This window comes from Akebia trifoliata, chromosome 1, assembly GCF_017979445.1.
Source record: "Akebia trifoliata isolate Shusen 1 chromosome 1, ASM1797944v1, whole genome shotgun sequence".
Lineage (NCBI taxonomy): Eukaryota > Viridiplantae > Streptophyta > Magnoliopsida > Ranunculales > Lardizabalaceae > Akebia > Akebia trifoliata.
In genome coordinates, this window is record NC_141375.1 from 33,191,322 (window position 1) to 33,214,659 (window position 23,338).

A 23,338-nucleotide genomic window follows, 5' to 3' on the forward strand; every position below is an offset into this window, starting at 1 on the left:
TTAAATTGGGCCTCAACCATACCTGCCTAATATATGTGCAATATAAATAGTTAAATTCTAATCTTGTATCTTAAAATGACTAAAATATTAAGCAAAATTACACTTTTCACTGTTTATCACCCTTAGGCTATGTTTGGATTGAGAGAAATGGAAAGAAGAGAAACTCAATTTTTCTCCATCATGTATGGATTGATTGGAGAGAACTTGGGTCAACTTTGAAATTTTAAAATATCTTAAAAGAGATCTAGGAACAGAGTTGAACTTATTAAATATTTTAGAAGGGTTTCTCTCCTCTTCTCTCCACTTTTAGAGAGAAAGAAAACTCACATTTTTTCTCTCCAATTCTTTTCTCTTCTCTCCCCACTTAACAATCCAAACAGGAGAAATGAAGAGAAACTCATTTATTTTCTCTTCTCTTCTCTTCATTTCTCTCAATCCAAACACAACATTAGAAAATTTCTAACTCTTATAAAGAAAATGGATAGGAACCATAGATGTTTTTCATTTGATATGAGGTTCCAGCCTGAGGTCACTCCAGCACGACTCGTTTGAATATGGATGGATAGTACTTGATTTCTATTGTTCTTCTATTTTATAACCTATTTTGTTTAATATTACTTGGAGTCAGAGACCTTAAAAGTTCGTGAAAGGGTCCACACATTGAAGCTTGATATTATCTTGTAATATAAACTGGTTATGATCTTTCTTATTAGCATTAGTGAGTGTAATTTGATGGAAAGATAAGCTTGATCAAACATAATTATCGGTACAAATGTATTAAAAAAATAATTCTCTTTCACGAACTTAATAATCCTCTCTTTCTATTCAAAGACGGCTCCCCAAGCCTGTGTGGGCTAGATTAGGGTTTGTATGTTTAGGCCCAATAGAGTTTTTGGGTCGGTCTCTCTAGGGCTAGGTTTGTGCTCAGCCAAGCTATGTTGGGATCCACACTATTTCTATTAGAGCGTCCATTATATTGGGTTATAATAAAATAGTACATGATGAAACTCAAGGAGAAAGTATTGATTCATTTCTAAAATACAAGAATCTACGATTAGAGCTAATCAATAAGTTGGAACAACTTTGTACGTATATTTTCAATTTAGAAATCGAAAGAATTCAATTCGAACAAAAGTTGCAAATCTAAAAGTAAATAACTTATGTTGGAATTGATGAAAACTTTTTTTCGATCAAAAGTGTATCACATGGAAATCTATCGTTCGTGCATTTTTTGATAGAAAAAAATCCAAAAGATATGTTGCTACTACTTTGAAGCGATTAAGGATTACCAAAGTAATGTCTAAACCCAATGATTCCACCAGAAAGACACGCTCATTCCCCATCCACCCACACCCACACTTAAAGTGGCGAAAAAACTAATGGGTCCATTCGGTGACCCCTTATTGAACCCCTTCAGAACCAAACGGCAACAAGTTGCCGAGTGAGTTCATTTTTTCCTCTGTAAGTAACTAACCTATTATCGATTGGGGTGCATTTTTGAAAAAAAGGAGTGCAACGATTGTGAACCCACCAAAAATTGTTAAATGATACATTTATGGATCATTGATTCCATGGATTTTTCTTCATTATCTAATGGAATTAGATTAAAAATAATATAAAAAAAAAAAACTGATGGATGATGTCTAGTCATTTGGCTTGAGAATTTCATAATGGGTTTGAAATCTTATTATTATAATTATCTTTTATTATTCTGGTACATGATGAAAAGTGATTTGGTCCAATAATTAGGAATAAGAATAATTAATTTTGGTTCTCTTTTCCATGGAGAATGAGAAGTAAAAAAAATGCAATGACCTTTGAGATCAAGCCCAGCTGGAGCCCACCAATATTATGAAAAAGTTAGGGTGGGCCCTTAGGACAGACCTGACTTATCTGATACTTCCTGTACTACCATTGGTTCTTTTGAAAGGCCACTAATACAAGGGGCGGCTATTTGCACACATAGAAATAGCTCATTTCATCTACTTTCTTGCAACACTCACCTTAATTTTAAAATAACTATCACACACACCTATTAAATATACCTTAATCTAAATTATTTATTTCACCCATGTAAAGATATAAACCATTTTTTTTCTCTCTCTCTCTCTCTCTCTCTCACACACACACACTTACTTACTTCATCTTCGCATCTATAAATATTTTAATGAAGATTTTAAGATTTGATCTTACTTATTTTTTTTACCTTAAACACTTCTAATCGAGTCGAAGTCATTCAAATGAGAAAATTATGTTTGATACGTATATACCGAATCTGTTTAGTAATATTCAGTAGGTACCTACAAAACATGATTGCCAAAAAATCTTCGAATTCTTCAATTCAAAATCCTCGATTTAAGGTTTTAATAACTATTTTCCTTATTTGTTGAAGATTAAATGCAAAAAAATAAAAATAAAAATTCAAACAAAATAAGATAGCTTATAAAAAAAGACTTAAAACCTAATCTTCATTGATTCAACCTCTCTTGAAACTTAGAAAGAGATGAATACGAAGAAGAAGAATGAGAAGAGTAGGAGGAGGAAGGAAGGAAGAAGAAGTAAGTGGATTTTGAATTTTTGTTTGGTAGGTGGTGGTGGGTACAATAAGCCAAAACGAAAGGGTGAAATGATAAATTTTTTTTTTTTACAGAAGTCACTGAAGTGGGTGCATTGAACCATTTCGGTGTGTGCAAATTAGCCACCCCCCTAATACAAAGAGTGGAGTCTGAAAATTCGTTCATCATCTTATTTAGTTGGTCAAACAGATCATTATATGGTCAGCTGATGGACTGTCCAGATTGATGGGTCAGTGAGCCCAAAGAGTGAGGAGCATGGCTTGTAAATGAGATTGGGCAACCAGCTCCAGGAGCTGTCAATGGATCGGGTCATACTAAAAATGTAATCCACTCTGATCAGTTAACTTATGGTAGATTGGAATAAGGACCCGATTTGATAACTTATGGAATGGGTTTTGATCTTGTTTTAGTATATGATGTATAACTTGTGGGAGCCAATTTCCATTGAGATGGATTGGATCCAAATATTTAGATCCAATAAAAACCAAATCCAATAGATGTCAAATTGGACCCAGATTCGACTTGATTATTATCAGATTAGTTCTAGATCAACCCAATTGTATCCGAAAGCGATCCATTGACAGCTCTACAGGATACCAACTCTTCATCAGTCCATGGAAGTCTCATGGGGTCCCACCATTTTAATGGGTCCTTGGAGGACATCATCATCAAAGTCTTATCCCAAAATTTTGGAGTTGTCTAAATGAATCTTCTTTCTTGAATTCTATTAAAAATAAAATAATTCCAATAATTCATGAATTTATAATGATTATTAGATAACAAAATGAACATATAACGTATTACAAGTAAGTTGGTTACAGTCTCTGAGTGTTAATAACAAGACCAGAGTTCAAAACCTTCCTTCACCTATTAATTACTAACCATTAAACCGCTTCATTTGAAAAAAAAAAAAAAACAAAAAAACAAAAAAGTATAGAAGAAAAGTGTACGTAGTTTCAAATCTTTCTTTTTTTTTACACTTTTGTCAGGTATTTATAAAGGAACGAATTAAACGTGCATTCCGCGTGTTTTGTTGAACAAATAATTCTCTTATTGTTGTTTTCAATGATTGTCACAATTCTGATTTTTTTACTTTGCAACGCCTGCTTAATCAAAGCGATTTGACTCGAGCTAAAGCATGTTACATACAAAGGCGTGTACTTGGTGTGGTAGGAATGGTTGGCTGACCAAAGTAATACTACAAGATCATAATTAAAGGTTTTCAAAATGTTCTTTTGAGTCAAAGCGTAGAGTTTATCTGATGTCGTCTCTTTACGATGCTGAGACGTTAAAAGTGTCGATGAGGATGAACTGAGTTAAAGCCAAGAAAACCGAATAGTATACTATTGAGACAATGCTGGGCCCTTTGTTGATATTTTAGAGAACTTGTTCACTTAACATCAATAAAGCATCTGAAGTAACATAAAGCTAACTTAAAGGAAGACAAGAATCTTGCTAAAAGCTAAGTATTGGAGTGTAGGGGGAGACACTAATGACTGTTTAATTGTTTTTGGACCAATAATTTATAAATTTAAGGTCGATAAGGGAACCTATGAAAAGATGTTATCTCAAAAGATACAGAATCCAATGTGAATTATGTTGAAAATGTTCTAAGTAACCTCTTCATGATGAAAAGTCTTTATCAGTAATTGCTGAGGAAGTAGTACTAAGAAATATAGTACTATTAGAACCATAATAATGAGTGGGTAAATAATTTTTCTATGGTTGAAGGAACCCATTAATGGGTTTATCTCTGAAATGGGTCCTCTATTTCTTAAGCCCATGTTCAATATAAGACGATAAAATGATTACTTTATCCCACAGATTATTAAGGTAAGAAGTTGGTGACTAGAGTCCAAGAAAGCTCGAAAGTGGATTATTACTTATTAGCCATGTCCTTAAGGTTTCAAGCTTACTTGTCTGTAAACATCTATGTATTTGCTTTGTTATGTTTGTGCCTTTTATTATGTTGGTGGTATTATATGGCAGAGATTGTTACCCTTTGTTTCAATGAATTAGTTAAAGGATCTCATGTTACCTGTGGACGTAGGCTATCTTGCCGAACCATGTAAATTTTGTGTTGTTTTCTATCTTTATCTTTTATTTGAATTTTTTTATTATTGTCGTTGTTTCTTGCACCCAATTCTACATCATTGTTTAATCTGGAAGTACATAGAGACTTATATTAAGAGAGTGGTCACTTAACAATTCTTAAATAACATTAACCCTTTTGGTTTTGATGTCGTTGGAAATAAATGCCATCAATTACACGGATTAGACTCGCTTGCTCTTGACGATGAAACGTTCACAAACTTCAGAGTCACGATATTGGTTCAGTAAATAAATAATAAAATAAAAAAGAGGGAGAAAAGATGAATTCGAATCATTTGTGGACTTTTTCATGCATCTTATTATTCTCAAGAATTGCATCTTACCTTAATAATGAGCTATATTTTAAGGATTTTTATCTTAAAGGAATCATTTTTCATTTCAGAAATTTCTCTTTAGAGGTAAAATACTCTTAGCCATCCCTTGAATCTTAGGTCTGATAATGGCCAAAGCTCTAAAACTAGTCCATGGGAAAATTATTTTTCGTTGGAGATATGCACAGCTTTGATTTACATTATAGCATTGTCAACTATTCCTTGGGCCAAACCATTAAAGGCAATCTTCTATTATTGATTTTAGAACAATTCCAAGAGAGAAAAACCAAATCAAATCAAAAACAACTTTTGAAGTTTATGCTAAACATATCTCTTAAAATAAAGAGATATTGAAGGGGTTTCATTAGCTCATTGTAAGAACACCATTAACCATATAACAAAGCTAGATACCCTCTCTTAACAGATAAAAAAGACAGTTTTAGTAGCTTAAAATCAGCCAAAAAACACAGTTCTACATGTAATGAGAAAGCTAACAAAACACTGAGGGAAACTGCCCTATGTGGACATAGGTCTTCCACAATGGGTCACTTATAGGACTGGACCCCCTGTGATATTTTACGAAAATCGTTCACCTGACTTAATATAAAAGCTCACTTAAAGGGAGACAATAATCCTCCCAAAAGTCAAGTAATGGAGTGTTGGAGGACAAAGTAAATGCTTGTTTAGTTGCTTTTGGACCTATAGTCTATAAAATTAAGGACAATGGGGGGGAACCTATCATTTTTATCTATAAAGATACAGAATCCAATGTGAATTATGTCGTAAATATCCTAAGTAACCTCTTAATGATTAGAAGTCACAAGAGTAATTGCTGACCAAAAATGTGTAAATCAATTGTTCTATGTTTGAAGCAGCCCATTGGACCGGTCTCTGAAATGGGTCCTCCTCTAGTGTTTAATAAGATGATATAAAATGAGGTATAAAGTACCTCACATATCGTTCAAGGCTAAAAATGATTCTTAAATAAGAATAACTCATTTGGTTATGTTGTTGTGGAAATCAACGTGAGCCATTAAATGGATTGGACTCACCTTTCTAGTCCAATGCGAAGCATGCAAACAATTGGAGTCACACTGCTGGCTTTACTATAGGAGATAACGTGGGATCTTGCATAATACACATTTGAAGAGTTGCATATGGTTCTTATCTCAATAATAAGGAATTTGATTCTTGAAGGAATCATTTTTAATTGGAGCAATATCCCTTTAGATGTAAAATATTCTTAGATATTATTTGAATCTTAGATTGTGATGATGTTGTTGCCTTGGTTGAACCCAAAGCTCTAAAATGGTCCACGAATAAAGTTCTTTTGAGCTCTTTGGAGATATGGCAGCTTTGATTAACATTAAAGCATTTTCAAACATTCCTTGGACCACCCATTAAAAGTAATCTTGTATTATGGATTTTAGAACAATTCCATGACAGATAGACCAAACCAAAGCAGAACAAAGAAAAAAAAAAGAAGAGTTTATGCTAAACATATCTCTATTAATAAAAAAAAGAGAGAGAAGAGATTTGACAAGCTTCTTGTAAGAACACCAAGAACCATACAATAAAGCCAAACTCTCTCTAACACATACAAAGACACTGAGTAGATTAAAAGCAACAAAAACTACATGGTTATACTTGTTATAAGAAAGCTAACAAAATGCTGAGGGAAACAGCCCTATGTGGGCATGGGTCTTCAACAATGGTTCACTTAGAGAACCCAAGCACCAAATGGAAACAAAAGCAAAGATGAGGGTTGGGGAGTGGGGAAGAGTAACTTGGGATATTATGATGGTCTTGTCTTGGTTTTTCTTCAAGACTTCAGTACCTGAAAAATAAAATCCATGAATGTGTTAAGTTTTAAGGAACATAAATGCAACTATGGTTATATTGTATAGGAAGTGAGATATAATAAATCATTAATCATACCCAAACATGGAGAATCTACGGCTCAAACGAAGATTTGCTGCTGGAATCCCTTGGTGCGTTGCATCTGAAACACTCCATCCTGCTAGCAAAATTGTGCTCATTGCACCCAGACCTGTCCAAGTCCAAAAAGAATACACACAAAAGGTTATAAACTTATAATCTTACCCACAAAAAATATGTACAGACACACACACACACACACACATATAAATATATATGTATAACACTCTCTCTCCTTCCTGTTTCTGCTTTTTTTTTGGCCTTTCCAAAGAAAAACAGGACAAAACAGTGGAGAATGGTGGTTCCACAAAATCCATCCTGAAGTGTTGGAAAATATACAAAAACATTTTTTTATTTAATTCAATGAGATTGATAACCAACCCAAAAAAATAAATAATAATAAAATAAAACAATACTTTTCAAAGATTTCATCTTATTATTAGGCCATGCAAACTAGATTTAGTGATTCTATACATACATACAAATACAAAAATAAAAAAGGAAGTTTTTATACCTGGTGCAAATCCAGTCACCAGATTTCCATACAGAGCGGCCACCACTACCACCACCACCGAAACCTCGTGAATATGACATGTCACCTTCATACCCACCACCAGAAGACTCATCCTTGAATGCACCACACCTAAAGCAGGTCGAACGATTTGCGAAGTTGTGGGTACCACAGGTCCCTACTGAGCAGTACCAATCACCGGGTCGAACATCTGACCCGCTAAATCCAAACGAAGAACTTCCCCTACTTCCACCAAAACTTCCATAGTCACTTCTCTCACCAGACCTCGGGTCACCACATCGTTGGCATGAATCACGACGGCTGAAGTTAAGGTGTTGGCATGACCTGCAGTTCCAATCTCCTGGCCTACTCATTTTCTTTGGCTCTAAAAATTCAAAATGAAAGAAACAAAATCTTAGAATATGAAAATCATATATATCTCAACTAAGAAAAAAAAAAACTATCTAAGATTTCTATCTTTTCTATACTAATCTCTAAGACTAAAAGAACAACCCTAAGTCCTTGAACTTGAGGTTTCTTAATGGGTCTAGAACTGATAAAAAACTTAAGCTCACCTTGAGAAAACTAAGGAAGAACAAGAAAGAAGAGAAGGGTAAGAAGTAATACTAGCGGTAGTATAGTAGAAGAGATGGTTTAAGGGAGAGAGTGATTTGGTTGTGTGGGTTGGGGTTGTTTATATACTTGTTTGAGCTACAATAATCGAGATTGTCTGTGGAGGGTCGTGGATGTTCTTTTTAGTGTTCTTCAACTGGCCTACTTGAACAATGGAATCTCTCAAATTTAAAAAGAGAAAAAGAGAGAAAAAGAAAATTTTGGGATGGGATTCCATAGATAGATAATGAGGAAATTAGAGAAAAAAAAAAAAAAAAGCTCATTACTTTTGTGGGGGTTGGGGGAGTGCATTACTGGGAAGTGCACCCACACATGCACTAATCTTACATTAAAGTTCAATTAGTGCCCTCTTTATATGATTCCTGATATATACCATAGTAACTAATTAAGTTCGGATTCGGCAATTATTAGTCGGGAAAATTTCAGAGACTATACAAATGACGTTTTTGGGTTTCTTCCCGTAAACCCATCAACTCCAATCTCCTTATAAACCCTATCTTGTTCTTGAAATTTGAAGGTTAAAGAACAATTAATTCAATGATTCACCAATTTATTAGACTGGTCCCTTTTTTTTTTTTTTTTGAAGAGCATATGGGGGTTAAGGCAGACCTCCCAACCAGAGTATATAGATAAGAGTAAAAAAGAGTAACAATCTCACATAGGGGGTCCCAATGGGATCCTCCCTTACAATGGACATCAACTCAGTAGGAAGATCAGAAGTGAAAATAATCCTAGTGTCTTGAGTAGTTAGCAAGGAAGCAAGCTTATCCACAAGCCTGTTTGCTTCTCAGAAAGTGAAATTGAAGTGTAGGTTTCAAAATTTTCGGTAAAAAAATCACTGTTTATGTCAGTGATCTATACATCTTGTTCCCTTTCAAATATTATTCTCCATATATATCCAATTCTAGATGAGTGATGTCCTCAAATGCTTCCCCCCATCTATAGTTCATGTGTCTGGTCACTCCTTACCCATGTGACTGCCCACCAAAACATGCATAGGGGCATGGGTAACACGACACACATCTTGCATGGATGGATGACTTGTATGCATTCGTTCATGATGGGATAATTAGGGATTAATTCATCCTCCATTGTGGGTTATACTACCCTGTTCATGGGCCCATACGCGATTCTTGTAGCCTTTAGACTCCTATCTGCTAATTATGCCTTCCCTTGAATAGCTCAAAATTCAGGTTTACATGGTTCAAGTTTATATTAGACTTACGTGTGGGGCACTCGAAATTGCCATGGAATCTATTCTCTTTCATATAAATCCATAGCCAAATACCCATATTCCATTCGACATTGTCTACCTTACTTTTCGCAATAATTCAAAAGTCATCAATAGATTCAATGCCAATTGTATGCCAACACAAATCCATAAATTAAGAGAACTTATATTGCCACTCCAGCCTTTTTTTTTTTTTTTTTAATAACACATCAAACAATGAAATTAATGTTTGTGTGGATTATAAGTTGGTCAAGTTAACCTTAATCTAATCCTAATCCAAGCCAAACAACCCATAATTCCTAACTAAAGCAAAACAGGAGAAATTGTAGCCTATATGCACAACAGACCTCACACAAAATCCTCTCAATCTCCAAAACAATGAACCTTACAAAGACCCTTTGACTATGGTATTTATGGCCCACATGTGCTGATGTGGCAAATGGAATCCATGTCCATGTGGCATAGATGATTGCATGTTGACCATAGATTGGATAAGTAGGAATTCAATCACCACTCCTCCTTACCAGACAAAATGAATATTCTACAAATAAAAAACCTTAGACAGAGACCAATTGCTTATTCTTTATCTTTCTTGTTTTCAAGAACACAAGAGAGAGGGGGTCATGTCTCTTTTATCTTATACTTTAAAAAGAAAACCACATCATAACGGTCACTAAGAAAAATAGCTGTTGCTTTTCAATTTTGAATATTCCCTTTTAGTACTTGAACTCAAATTTTCCGTCAGTCAAAAAGGGCTTAAAAACAACCCTAATTTTCACAATTTGCCAAATAATGTGAGGTTTTGGTTACTGTTTTTGGCAAAGTCTATAGAGAAATTTGTTTTCAAATTTTTGGTCAATTTTATACCTCTATAATGTCTTTGAATATAGTTGTTGTATACTTTCCGGAGTTGGATAGCAACCCAACTCCATGTCTCCTTTGCATGGCACCTGGCAAAGTCTTACGAACCAATTCACACACTTTGGTGGACCCACAGTCCAAAAATTGCTTGACTGATGATTTCCACCCTTCTGGTTAGGGCCTGGAACCCACCAGTGGGCCTGTTTTAGCCCAAGTCCAATAGCTAGGAAAATCGATCAAGCTGAGTTTTGATGAGCAGGTCCATTGAAAGGTGGGCCAAATATCTGGATTAGTGTAGCTATCCAACTTCTGAGAGTACAGGATATGCTCACAATGTATTTTACTTACTTGAGTGGAGCAATCTATTCCCCTCTCTCTCTCTCTCTCTCTACCTTATCTTTTCCATTTTTAGTGAAATTTTGATCATCTAGAGAACTAAAAACCCACTTCAATTTGCTTAAAATCCCACCAAAATAAGCCATAAAAAATGAATTCCACGATCTTGGGTAGATAGATCTCATTAGAATCCAAAATAAATCCTTTTTTTTTTGGTAATTTAAGGGAATTTTTTTGTTGTGAAGAGGACTTCAAACTTGAAGTAACACTGCCTTAATATTTTGCCACCTATGTGGACCCACTATCAAATCACATGTGGCCCACCTCTCATTACTTGATAACTAGTGATAGATATATATATTTTTTTTGTTTTTCTGGTGGAGCAACTACAGTCTCACTTTTTCTTTAAATACTGTTCCCACCTACTTGTAATTGTGGTATGCATGTAAAAAAGGGTAGGTCAAAAGTTTCATAGATCGGATGGTTAGGATTATATGTTGAGATTTGCTTATCTGTTGAGGTTAGCTTTTAATTTAAAAGTCAGTTAAATGTTGCGTTGCGACCTTTTTTCGCATGTGTACCACATTTAATTTACAGGTTGGCGTACAATAGGCATGTAGAAGTAGAACGCAAGAGGTAGGAGGCCAAAAGTTTGATTTGCATGGTTTTGGGAAATTTTCCTCTTTTTCATAAATATTTTTATTCAAATTAAGAGACATGGAGAGAGAATATTATATTCAGGATGTCAATTTGACCCGTTATGCAGACCCGACCCAAAAACTAGGTTTAGGGCCTTGATTTTATTTGATCATGCAAATGGACTTCAAAAATTTTCACGTTATTAAATTCGACATCACTGTAGATGCAAAAATTTGCTCTATCTTGAGATCTGCAACTCCTAAGTTGATCTCCTCTCGATACTTGAAATCCTCCTAAGTTGCTTGTGCCACAAAGCTTTTGATGCCTAAGTAGTTTTCAGAGTAATTTTAGTAGAGTTTTGATACTTAAGAACTACGTACCTCTCAATGGTGTAGTCGTGCCCTTTTTATAGACCATGGGATGAAGTTCTCCTTTTTAGACATTTATAGATTCACCCTTATCTCAATTTGATGCCCTTAATTTGTTAGGCTTCTCCTTCTTTTTAAGATTATCCCCAATTCTTTAGAACTTTGCGTGTTACTGCACTGACCCATATGCTTGTGGCCTCTTTACTTCTGACTTCCCCGTGCTTTGAGATGCCACGTATCGCAATCCTGGGCAAGGGTGAACATAGTAAGGAGTTGTGGGGTTAATTGCCCACACAAAACTTTGAGATAACCTTATACTTTCAACTAAGTACATGTCTCCTTTGCACTGCTCCCTCACCTCCCTCTAATTTTTGCCCCTTACCTCTTTCAATTTTTGAAGATGACATTACCTTTTGACGGGGCCTTCTCTCATTGACTAATTGAAAAAGACCTAAATATCCTTCTCTAATTATAATTTGCCCCCACTACAATAAAATCCTGGCTCCGCTCTGTACTCTCGGGAGTTGCATATTTTGACCCTCCACACTAATAGTTGTCAACTAAGATGGAGATTGAACCCCAAATTTTAATTAAAAAATAACTTAAAATGATACGGAATGGCTTTGAAAGGTACATGGATTTAAAATGTTTATAAAATAAGGAAATAAAACTAAGTCTTAACCCATTAGGCCATTCATGCTTGAGCTTAACCGAACTTAGGTCTGATGGAGTTTTGGACTGGTCTAAAGTACAACCCGCCTAATTAGGACAGGGTTAGGGTTCATTCAAACCCGACCCGACCCAACCCAACCCAAACACACCCATTGAGAGTCTCAGGATCCCATGTTATATGAGAGAGAGAGAGAGCTTACGTGGGTATTCTCTTTTTTTATATTATTATTTTCATGGAGATGGAGATTATTATTAGTAAGAGAATTGAACTGGAAAGAAAAGACGAGAAATGGTGAGTTTCGATAAAGATAGTCGAAGCTGATGATGAAGAGAGAAGTCTTCGAGGTTAGATTTGACCATCTTTCTTCATTCATCTTTATGATTTCTGCTCTCCTCCTAATGTCATTTTATTTTAGTTTATTTTTTCTTCTTTCTTTATAACTTTTATTTGAATCTCATGTATTAATTTATTTAAATTGCTCTCTCTTTTGCTTTTCGTCTGTGAAAAATAAAGAAACAAAGAAACATCAAAACCATGGGAAGATCTGCCTTCCATTTTCTTGGGGTCCGTTAAAGGAGTTCGTGTCAAACTGTAAAAAAGCAAAAAATAAAAGAGAGGATTGATTCGATTCTCCTTGGGAAATGCTTCCATGCATGACCATGACGAACCCATCCCCCAACACACCAGTCCCTACTCTCTCTCTCTCTTTTAATTAAGTTCAAGTGTGACTGAAGTTTTTTGGTAAGAGAAAATTACCAAAATGGTAGATGAAAATGTTAAAAATTACCAAATAGGATACAATTAATTTAATGTTTTAGAATTAAAATAAGTTTTCAAAACGATAAAAATGGTCCACTCGTGATTGTAATTAAATTAAGAAAATACCTTTCAATATAATATCCATTTTGAAGATATGTGCAAATGTGTGTGTGTACTCCAGTCATTGGTGTTGATTGTATGATGATTAGAGCACCTCTTGTAATATAAAAAAATCGAAATCAAATTATATAATTGTAGGTATTATATGGATGGAAGGTCCACGAAGAGCCTAGATTGAGATCGTCATTTGATTCACGTAGACTACCACATATGGGCCAAATAACATCTTGGAAAATGCTGAAGTGATTGTGTAGGGCACTACGTTAGATACTGAGCTGACGTGGATATATTCACAAAATCATAGATGCTTGTCAATTCTATTCTACGCAGTGTCCTACGTAGTTCAGTGTGTTTAACACAATGTCTTGCGTAGTCACTCCAACATGACTAACATATTTTATTTCGCACGCGCAATCACTCTAGCACGACTCTAACATCTTATAATTTTTTTTACAAGTATAAATATAAACAAAAAGTAAGACTAGTGTAGATATTTTAAACGAACAATCCATATTTTTAAAATTTGAATTAGGTTTTGATGAATTCAAGTATTTATGAGAATGATATTCAAGGTTCAAACAAATTATTGTACTATTGGATGTCCAAATATATATATATATGGCTTATAATATTTTTTGTTACATGTTATTCACACTAAGGACCTAGTGTTGAAGTTGGGTTGAGAGACAGGTGAAAGTTGGCATCTAAGAGAAATCATTATATCCATGTGTGTTTGGAATGCCAATTTTAGAAAGTTGAAACTCTCTAATTTTCTGTTAGTCTTACAATTCTCTACGCTTATGAGTAGGTGTTATAACTTTTAAATTTTTAATTAATTGAGGAGTCGTGCTGGAGTAACATTAAAATGAACATCAATTCTCACATAACTGATGTGGAGTAAGTGAACACATGGTCATAGATGTTTTTCACTTGTATCTCAATAAGAAGAATCTATGGCTTCGTGCATACATCCACGTCATTAATGTGAGAAACTATGTCAATTTTAATGTTACTTCAACATTTTCCTTAAATATTGAGTTTTGATAACTCACCCCAAAACTCAATATAAGAAAGCAAATGATGATGATGACGATGATTGGAATTGTAAATCTATGATGAATTGTCATAGGTGACCAGACATTAAGATTTTTATTAAGTTTTATAGACAACTTCCTTAGTACAACTATAAAACCAAACAGATCCTAAATATTGCCACTTGACATATTATTCAAGCTGATTCCACGTGGCATGTTTTAACATAGTTGAACATGTAGGACAATTACCAGTGAGCAACATCTCATATTACTTCCAAATGTAAATATTTTAAATTATTAATATATGTAAGGTAATCTATTCTTTTTCTTGGTAAGTTCCTAACAGCTATTTATACTGAATATTTTAATTTTACGTACTCGTTGAGGAATTTTACTATAATTAGATTTGCTGAATTAGGGTACGTTCAGAGTTGGGTTGCATGCACGTGAAAGGGTGATTGGGGTATGATGATGACGTCATCACAATGATGAAATTCCTACTTTTATTTTTTCTTTTGAGGGTTTGCCATCTTTTCATCGTTGAGAAGAGCTGAGTATCACTCTATGCACAGTTCCCTAACCATAAAGCATTTCTAGGGCTTAATTATATCAAGCAGAGATGGGTTGCCTATGGATTGGGCCTGCAGGCCCGCTACCAAGATGGGCCGACATAAAGGTCATAAGCTTTAAGGCCTTGATCGCCTGCAAAGGTAGGATTGAATCAATAAGACAAATTTTGGCTCCCTATATATATATGGGTATATGTTAACACATAATCCCAAGTATTTAAATACGAAATCCAATGGTTGAAATTAAAGATGTATCCTGAGTATACATTATGGATCTCTAAAATAAATCCTAATCGTTGGATTTCATATTTACAACGTTTAAAAACTTGACTAAGAAGAAGTTACGGGGTATTTAGAAAGAAATCCATTTGTTTGGGTTGATTAAGAATCACTATCGTTTGGTGAATTTATTCACAAATATTCAACTTGATTGGTGAGTTCTAACTAGAGCTATCAATTGGTTTGGTTTCGGCCTGGCCATCCTGACCCTACATGGATTGGGTTTGGGTAGTGTAATTAGGCCCGTTTAGTTGTTGGACAAGGATGGCCTGGTAGCTAAGCCCAATGGGTGGCCCAACCATTTACTTTTTTAATATTATAAATGTTTATGATATAAGCGTATAATCATAAATAATTTCAATATGGTCATAGGTCTCAACCCTAGGAATGGCTTCACGCCATTTGTTTTTTTGGGACTGGACTTGGACCAAAGCAATTTATCATTTGTCTCGGCCCAACCATTTGACGGGTTGAATTCAGCCCAAAATTTTAACGACCCGGTCCAACATTAATAATTTTAACACTCCTAAGTTTAGTACCAAAATATGTAGATCCAAAGCCAATTCTGATTTTGATTTTGATATCGATTAATCAAGATCCATCCTAAAGAGAGGGCTATTTTGAAAAATCTAAAGTAATAGGAAGAGTTATGATTTTAACTTTTAATCCTTGAAAAAATCTAACTCAACTCGAGAACGATAGAATGGGCTTAGAGGCTTCGAACTAATTGTCCAGTGTGATTCAGTTACTTATTGACTCATTCAAAATCAGAGTAAATTCGTGCAAATTTTAGAAAACTCGGTCGAGTCAATTGGTTAAATCTTTTTGCAATATATTTAAAATATTTAATGATTTCTTACATGTTAGTGATTAGTATAAAGTGAGATTTTGTACTTGTTGGATCTATTAATTTAGATGAAAAAAAATATATATTTATTTTAAAACACAAACAAATTGGCTTGACAAAGACAAACAAAACTCGGAGTAGGGTGTAAATGGATACCCATTTAATCGAAATTGAAAACCTTGGTTTCGGTTCCCTTTTTATTGGAACCGATTAGAGCCAGGTCTAAAATGGAATCGGAACCCGAAACCAATTTATTTTGTCATTTCTTTCCATACTATAGATGATTTAAAGTGTTTTTTATATTTCAAAATAAATATACGTTATATAAAAATCTTCAATTTTTCGTATAAATTATCGATTGGATATTTACTCTTCTAAAAATTTATTACTTTTATTTAAGATTTTTTTTTTTTTTTGAAAAAAAAAATCATTAATTTGTATCTTTAGTATAATAAATTATAACTATGTTAATAATATGTTAATTTTTTGGAATATATATATATATATATATATATATAATGATTTAATTTTTTTTTTCTCATTCTATGCTTGAGAATCGAAATTAATGGGTACCCATAATTTTTGACAGTTTCAATTCCATTAATTTTGGAATCCAACCTAGAACCGACAAGAATGGAAATCTAACTAAATATAATAAGTATGGTTCTAAGTTCTTTAGGAACCGACCCGTTGACAACCCTAACTTAGAGGACGTTGATATGATATTGGGTTTTAGATCACGGTTTAGACTCCAATGTTGATTCATAAGTTATTTTAGGCCAACAATTATTTATTAATTTATGTTTATAGTTATTAAATGTCTTAGTATTTGCTAGACAAAATCTTATTTTAGAAAATAAAAATATTAAAATCATTAACAAAATTGTTATTTTATTCCAAGAAATCCAGTTGACTCGGCCAACTTGTCGATATTTTTCAAGACCTAGGATGAGTTATCTAGGATCTAAGACGAGTCAATATATTGGACGATTCATAATTTCACATTTGAGTATTTGGCTATGTGACCCGAGCCATCTCGTTCTTTGACGAGTTTTTAAACCCATGGGTTTTGACTTTTGAACATAAACCCTAACTCCGTAAAACCCTCCCTCCAACGATTCAAGTGGAAGATTTTTTTCTTCTCCAAGGGAAAATTTCTCTCCTTCCAGTTGGAAAATTTCCAAAATTGCAGAAAACTCTGTAATGGGTCTCATTGCAGATGCTCCAAGACCAAAGAGAATTCTGAAAAAGAAGAGAGTAGAAGAATCTGATCTAGATCTTGGGAATACTGTTGATGCTGGTAAGTTAAATTTTTTTGTTCTTTGGCTTCTATTGTTGTGGAAGAACCCTAATAACCCCTCTAAATCACCATAGATATTGTTTTTTCCCCCACTTTTAGCTGTAATTGAGACTCTGTGCTTGTTTATGGAGGTTAGACAAATCTTACCCACCTTTTAAATCTGGTTCTTGGGTCTTTGAATGATGTTTTTCTCTATATTGGTATTGGGTCTTTCTAAATTAAAGGTTACATTAATTAGGTCGCATAAATGAGTGAAATTAAGTCATTTTTATAGATATTTTGGGTCTATTTGATTGCAGGGAACTTGTTTTCTAGGGAATCTTAATTCCTGGTGAAATTTTTCATGGGAAAATGAATTTGTCGATTTGATTGACCTTAGGAAAATGTCGAAAAGAGTGTCAGTTTTTTAGTTTTTGGGGATGGGGACTCTCTCAGAGAATAACATTAGGTGGTGGGAAAATCATTTTCTTTCCCTCCCAAGGTGGAAAATCGCTTTGGGTTATAAAATGAATCTTGGAGAAAATGTGCAATCATACACCTGAAAATCACATTTTGCATGCGCAATCATACACATGGTTTAAAATATTGTATCGATTGAATGTTTCGGTTAATGAACAAATTGATACAGCATCGGCCTATACATTCGATACAAACCGATATATTCTGATACATACCCGATACATTCAATGTTTCATATTGGTTTGGGCCAATACCAATACGTATCAATCTATGCATTCCGATATTTTAAACCATGATCATACATACCCTTCATTCAACTCTGTTTGATTTCTTTCAAATGGATATAAATAAAAGAAGGAAGAAGAGATATAAACAGTAGTACTTTTTCAAGCTATATTCTCACTCATTAATGTTGATAGCGTGGTTGCATTTCCAACACCCTTGCTACGGGCCAACTTATATCACTAATGCTGCTACGTAACGACTAATATCACCAATATCCATAGCATACTTACATTTCCATAAACCGATACGACTGTTTATGGTGGCAGAACTTATTTGCAGGGATTAATTAGTCTCACTTCCAAAGGGGGTGGGGACACCCTGTCACATAAATAAATAATTGCATTTGCATCATCCTTGCCATGATACAAATAGCGTCACTAATGTTGTTACATACTGGTTCACAACCTCCAACTAGGCAGTAGACACCGCCACTAAACAATCCTTGATAGATGTTATTCCTCATTAACAAGTATTTAATGTGTCTTTGCCTACTGGTAATTCACTTTCTCGGAGGTTTCAGTTGTTTCAAAACTCTGTAATTTCAAGAGCATTAGTTTTTCTACTGTTGTGTTTCTCTATAATTGTAATAAGGACCAATTTCCTATCGTAACCATTGTTTATTCAACACTTAAGAAACAGTGATCTAATATTACATGCATGCCCAGTCATGTATTTATATCGTCACACGATGATGCTATGCACACCTACCCCTAAGTGGTCACACGTCATGCCATGAAAAAGCCACACATGCTGATTTTTCATTCTGTAGGCTTTACCAACTTGGTAGCCAATCAGATGGGCCCAAACGATGCTTTGACTGAGAAAGAGGGTAATTTGGTTGGGAAAGGATCCATGGATACCTTGGTAATGTCATGCCCTCGTGGGACTCCTTCCAATGCCAACTAACATATCCAAATGAGGTCACTAGTCAACAAAAAAGTTAATATGTAGGTTGTCACATGCGCCGCATATCACAAAGTCTTGATACATGTCAATACTAATGAGGCTAGTCAAAATGAGCACCATTGTCGACCAACTAAGATATGACTTGAACCCATGACCTCAAAGTTGCATTCAATGTATTGGCCAACTAGTCTACGGGTCCAATCCCCACTATAGTCCTTTCACATCACCTCATACTACTACAAATAACACCCCAGGGTCATTAAGAAGGGTTTCACTACTGGTCCACAGCTAGATGACAATGGATATCAAGTAATACAACTTTTGAGAACTATACCTTTTTTTCAAATACTTCCCTCCGGCTTAGCATACTCTCTCTCTCATCCTTGTTTGATGTAACGATGATTGAATACTTGTCAACTCTGTTTAAGAATAAAATAGAGCAACCTTACCCAACGTTTCAACCGACGTGTACATTCTCATGAAAATAATATCTGCATACCCGACATCTAGTAGTATTCGTAATAACCAATGGAAACATTGTGACAAGGCATTACTAATGATGATGTAGTTGTTATTGTTGATATTATAGATCATCCTAAAAATGATATAAAAAATGATGTTTTTGATACTTGATATCATGAGTCTTTGAGGGCTTTTGTTTTTTTGCTTTTCCTCTTTATTTGGGGGCTATCTCGGCCTCTTGTACTTTATTTCTTATTTTTAATCGAAATTTTACACTCGTCAACAAAAAAATAAATAAATGAAATTATGGCGATGAATATATGTACATCATTTTTTTAAATGAAGCCAAGTTTTTCAAAGTATCGTTTTTTTTTTTCCTCTCTTTGGTTGTCATATTGGCGAGATATTTTTTTTAACCTATGTTAAGTACATATCATGCCTAAAATTGACTGTTTTCTAATTCATTGTTGTTTGATCTTCCATTGGCGTCAGATTTTTTTTCATCTATTTTACCTCTTTCATGTTATATCCTGAACCATCTTCTCTACTACCTATTTGATTGAAATAGAGAAGAAGAAATTCATGGTACATGTTGGGTAGATCCTATAGACGTCTTACCAATGGCATACAGTATGTGTGGCTCACATGGAAGATGGTGATAATTTATTTTTTTTATAGGTCAATGTGTCCATTTAGGAGATCTCTTAGTCCAATAGTGGATCTAATTATCAGATTATCATACCATCATATCTTTTCCACTCCTTAGATAAGTCAGATAGTTAGGATAAAAACTAATTGGGATGATTAACACTTGTAAAATCTTATGCCGGGCATACTGAATTATGAGCTCTACACCCTCACATATGCTCTCAATGTTTTATCATACTGTTGGTACACCGTCCTTGTACTCTACTACATGGATACCTTTAATGTCCTCAAGAAAATTGAAAAGGAAAGTTCAGAAGGTGTATCTGCTCGAGAATAACCTCAATGTGGACTTGTATAGGTAATGTAGAGGCTATAGATGGGCTCTGTGTTGATAATGGTCTAGATGAGCCGACCATGGGCGAGAAACTTGTGGGCTTGAACTTATTTGAAGATAATAAAGCTAATAGCTCTAAAAAAGAGGAGCAATCTCCTGGTACGGAACTCCCAAGTGCAGATTCAGTTCATGTCTTGCTTAAGCAAGCATTACATGCTGACGATCGTGCATTATTGTTGGATTGCTTGTACACCCAAGATGAAAAGGTTCGTCATTTGCTTTTAATTTTGTTCATTAGGGAGAAATTAATGTTCAATGCTGTAGTTTATGTGCAATCTCTTAAACCAGCACTGTATGGTGCTTGCAGGTTATTGCAAAGTCAATCTCCCTATTGAATTCATTGAATGTTCTGAAGTTTTTGAACTACTTGATATCTATAATGCACTCAAGGTGAAACCCTCTGGAATTTATCAAAAGACTTCAAATTTTTCCTTTGCGCTTTTCTGATCAAATTCAAGTTTGATGTGGGCACAAACCAAATAAGAAATCACGTGTCCAATGGTGACTGATCGTTTTGGTTTCCAGTATTGAGCTTGATGGGTTTTAATGGTGCATTTTGACTATAGGGGTGCAGTGTTGGCTTGTGCTCTTCCATGGCTAAGAAGTCTGCTTCTTCAACATGCAAGTGCTATAATGTCCCAAGAATCTTCCCTACTTGCTCTCAATTCTCTATACCAGGTCAGAATCTCTGGGTTGAGTCATTTTACTTCAATATGTGAAAGTTAGAAAACAAAGGAGGTCTAGAAGACCTACCTACTACAGAATCAAAAGGGAAATGGTGAAAAGCACAACAAACAAAATACAAACTAACCCCCTAGGGTTGGTGAGGTGGCCAAGACCATGCCTCAAGAAGCGGAGGTCTTGAGTTTGAATCCCCCCTTAGGGGGCCACCCTCAAGGATTTATCCCAGAAATTACTTGGGGTTTGGGTGGGTGGGTGGGCTGCATCTGCCTGGAGAATCAGTTGGGTGGTCTAAGAGGCCCTGATACCTTGGTTCCAAAGTAAAAACAAAAAATGCCTTAAATCCATCCTTACAGACCTACTCCCACTTCAACATAAAATACTCAAAAACAAAAAAAAAAAAGAAGAGAACTTCTATAAACATACCAACTTTCACTTATAACACACCACTCTACAAATAAACAACAGTGTAATTTAACAAAAGGATTTGTGTGTTATAAGCAAAAGTTGGTGTGCCAATAAAATCTCTAAAAAAGAAACCCACACAGAATCTAAAATGCTAATGTTGTAGTCCAGGAGTACATAGAACCTATGTACCCAAAAATCTAATCCACATTTTTTTTTCCCCTCTCATCTCTGCCTACCATCTATATAACCGTGGATTCCAAGAATTTGAAATGTTTTATATGTTATTATTTCTTACCCTTTTCTGCAGCTCATTGAATCTAGAGTTTCAACTTTTCAACCTGCTCTTCAGCTATCAAGTTGTTTGGACTACAGTTTTGTCGGGGTGAGTATGGAACTTTAACAAATAGGGTTAGGGGTCTCATTGGTTGTCGAGCTTCTTTGAGTTAACTCTGCTTTGTGTCTTAAAAACAGATTTCCGATGACATGAATGATGAGATGAACACAGTTCAACCCATTATTTATGAAGATGAGGATGAAAGTGACGAGGATGAATCTGACGAGGATATTGTAGAAACCGATCAAGAGAACGAAGAACACCAAGCAATAAGCGGTTTTAGTGATTTCGAAGGAAGCGATGAGATGAACGAGTGATGGAATTAATCTTGATCTGAAGGATCTTGAGAGGCAAAAAAAATGAAGAACTTGACATTGGTGTGTAAATCACTAGATCCCTGCATTGTGCCCTTAGGGGATATCGTTTTACTGGGCACTGGATTAAGGTGCCCAAAATTTTGATTTTCAACCCTTATTTAGCATTAAAATTTTGATACATCTAAGAAATTCATATTTATCATATAGTTCACAAGGAAAGCGAAGAGGTTTCTCAAATGAGAGATTCTATTGGCACACCAACTTTTACTTGCAACACACCAATCTGTTTGAAATTAAATGATTTTTTCTACATATAGAATGGTGTGTCATAAGTAAACGTTGGTGTGTTAATAGAAGTTCTATTTGGAAATTCAACGTTTTAAGTAGAAATATGTTATTAATAAATAATTTATAACCTATTTAAGCGATTTGTACTGAGGCATGAAGCATGAAGACTTAGACGAGTCAACTCGTTGGGCAAGATGAGATACAACCGTGAATCGTATGGCTTGGATTAAAGACATATTTTGAGAATATTGTGTGAACACGTAATGTTGGATTTTGCATTTACATGTTTGGGATCGTGTGAACACATTTGTTCAATTATTTCTTCCATATATCAGAAGCACAGAAGTCAATTAATTCGGCTGGTATCTTAGAAAAGAAAAAATGGTCAAATGAGTCAATGTGACAAACTATTGACAATGACTTCTCTCACCCGACCTCCAACCCATCTTACTCTCAAACAAGTGTTAAAACCATCTTTAAACTTGACTTGGGGTATTTTGTTTTGGTTATTTATTTATTTATAATAATGACAACTTAATTAACATAAAATTTAAATTAAAAAAAAAAAAAAAAAAAAAAAAAAAAAAAACCTCTCAAGTTCTAACACCAAAATCCTCTTTAGTTAATTTGTGATTATTAAAAGAAATTTTTTATTACCATATCAATTTTTGCTAATACCACTCCAAGATGTGTTAATTTTTTTAACAATTTGGTGTGACATTAAAAAAAGTTGGAGTGACAATATAAGCTCTCTTTTAATAATCATCCACGATGAAGATGATTTGTTTTCCTTATTGGAGGACTTATATGTTGTTTTGAAAATATTGATCGAGTTTTTTATGATAAAAATAATTAATAATTTAAATATTTATTATCTAAATAAAATAATAATTTTATGACTAGGCAATCCTTCGCTTCTCGCACAAAGAAATATTAGTTGAAGTTTTAAAATTTTAGGTGAATGACTTTTGAGAAAATAAAAGAGAAATTGAGGATATAGGTGGTAATAAAAATATAAAGTTGAGGGCAGATTTGTCCAAAAAGAAAAAAATACTGATA

General features: G+C 34.4%; 2 protein-coding genes across 2 annotated transcripts; one reads left to right on the plus strand and one right to left on the minus strand.

Annotated features, from left to right (window-relative positions):
* Window positions 1-6,399: 6,399 nt before the first annotated feature.
* Window positions 6,400-8,195, minus strand: LOC147411916 (Ran BP2/NZF zinc finger-like superfamily protein). Its single transcript, XM_086457232.1, has 4 exons — window positions 8,024-8,195; window positions 7,452-7,833; window positions 6,938-7,049; window positions 6,400-6,836 (listed from the first exon to the last, which is right to left on the minus strand). The coding sequence occupies exons 2-3, from the start codon at window positions 7,820-7,822 to the stop codon at window positions 6,953-6,955; spliced, it is 468 nt and encodes a 155-aa protein (XP_086313358.1). The 5' UTR covers window positions 7,823-7,833; window positions 8,024-8,195; the 3' UTR covers window positions 6,400-6,836; window positions 6,938-6,952.
* An 8,651-nt stretch (window positions 8,196-16,846) lies between these two features.
* On the plus strand, window positions 16,847-22,617 carry LOC147411917 (WD repeat protein). Its single transcript, XM_086453774.1, has 6 exons — window positions 16,847-17,097; window positions 20,216-20,457; window positions 20,559-20,641; window positions 20,818-20,929; window positions 21,648-21,722; window positions 21,812-22,617. Exons 1-6 carry the CDS (start codon window positions 17,001-17,003, stop codon window positions 21,989-21,991), a joined length of 789 nt encoding a protein of 262 aa, XP_086309900.1. The 5' UTR covers window positions 16,847-17,000; the 3' UTR covers window positions 21,992-22,617.
* Window positions 22,618-23,338: the final 721 nt, after the last annotated feature.

Excerpts from the sequence above, each read along its gene's own strand:
- LOC147411916 (XM_086457232.1), bottom strand. The coding sequence starts at position 7,822 with ATGAGTAGGCCAGGAGATTGGAACTGCAGGTCATGCCAACACCTTAAC. Across the intron at positions 7,050-7,451 it reads GGTGACTGGATTTGCACCAG|GTCTGGGTGCAATGAGCACA; the intron begins GTATAAAAACTT and ends GGACTTGGACAG.
- LOC147411917 (XM_086453774.1), top strand. The coding sequence starts at position 17,001 with ATGGGTCTCATTGCAGATGCTCCAAGACCAAAGAGAATTCTGAAAAAG. Across the intron at positions 17,098-20,215 it reads TGGGAATACTGTTGATGCTG|GTAATGTAGAGGCTATAGAT; the intron begins GTAAGTTAAATT and ends GGACTTGTATAG. Across the intron at positions 20,642-20,817 it reads ATATCTATAATGCACTCAAG|GGGTGCAGTGTTGGCTTGTG; the intron begins GTGAAACCCTCT and ends TTTTGACTATAG.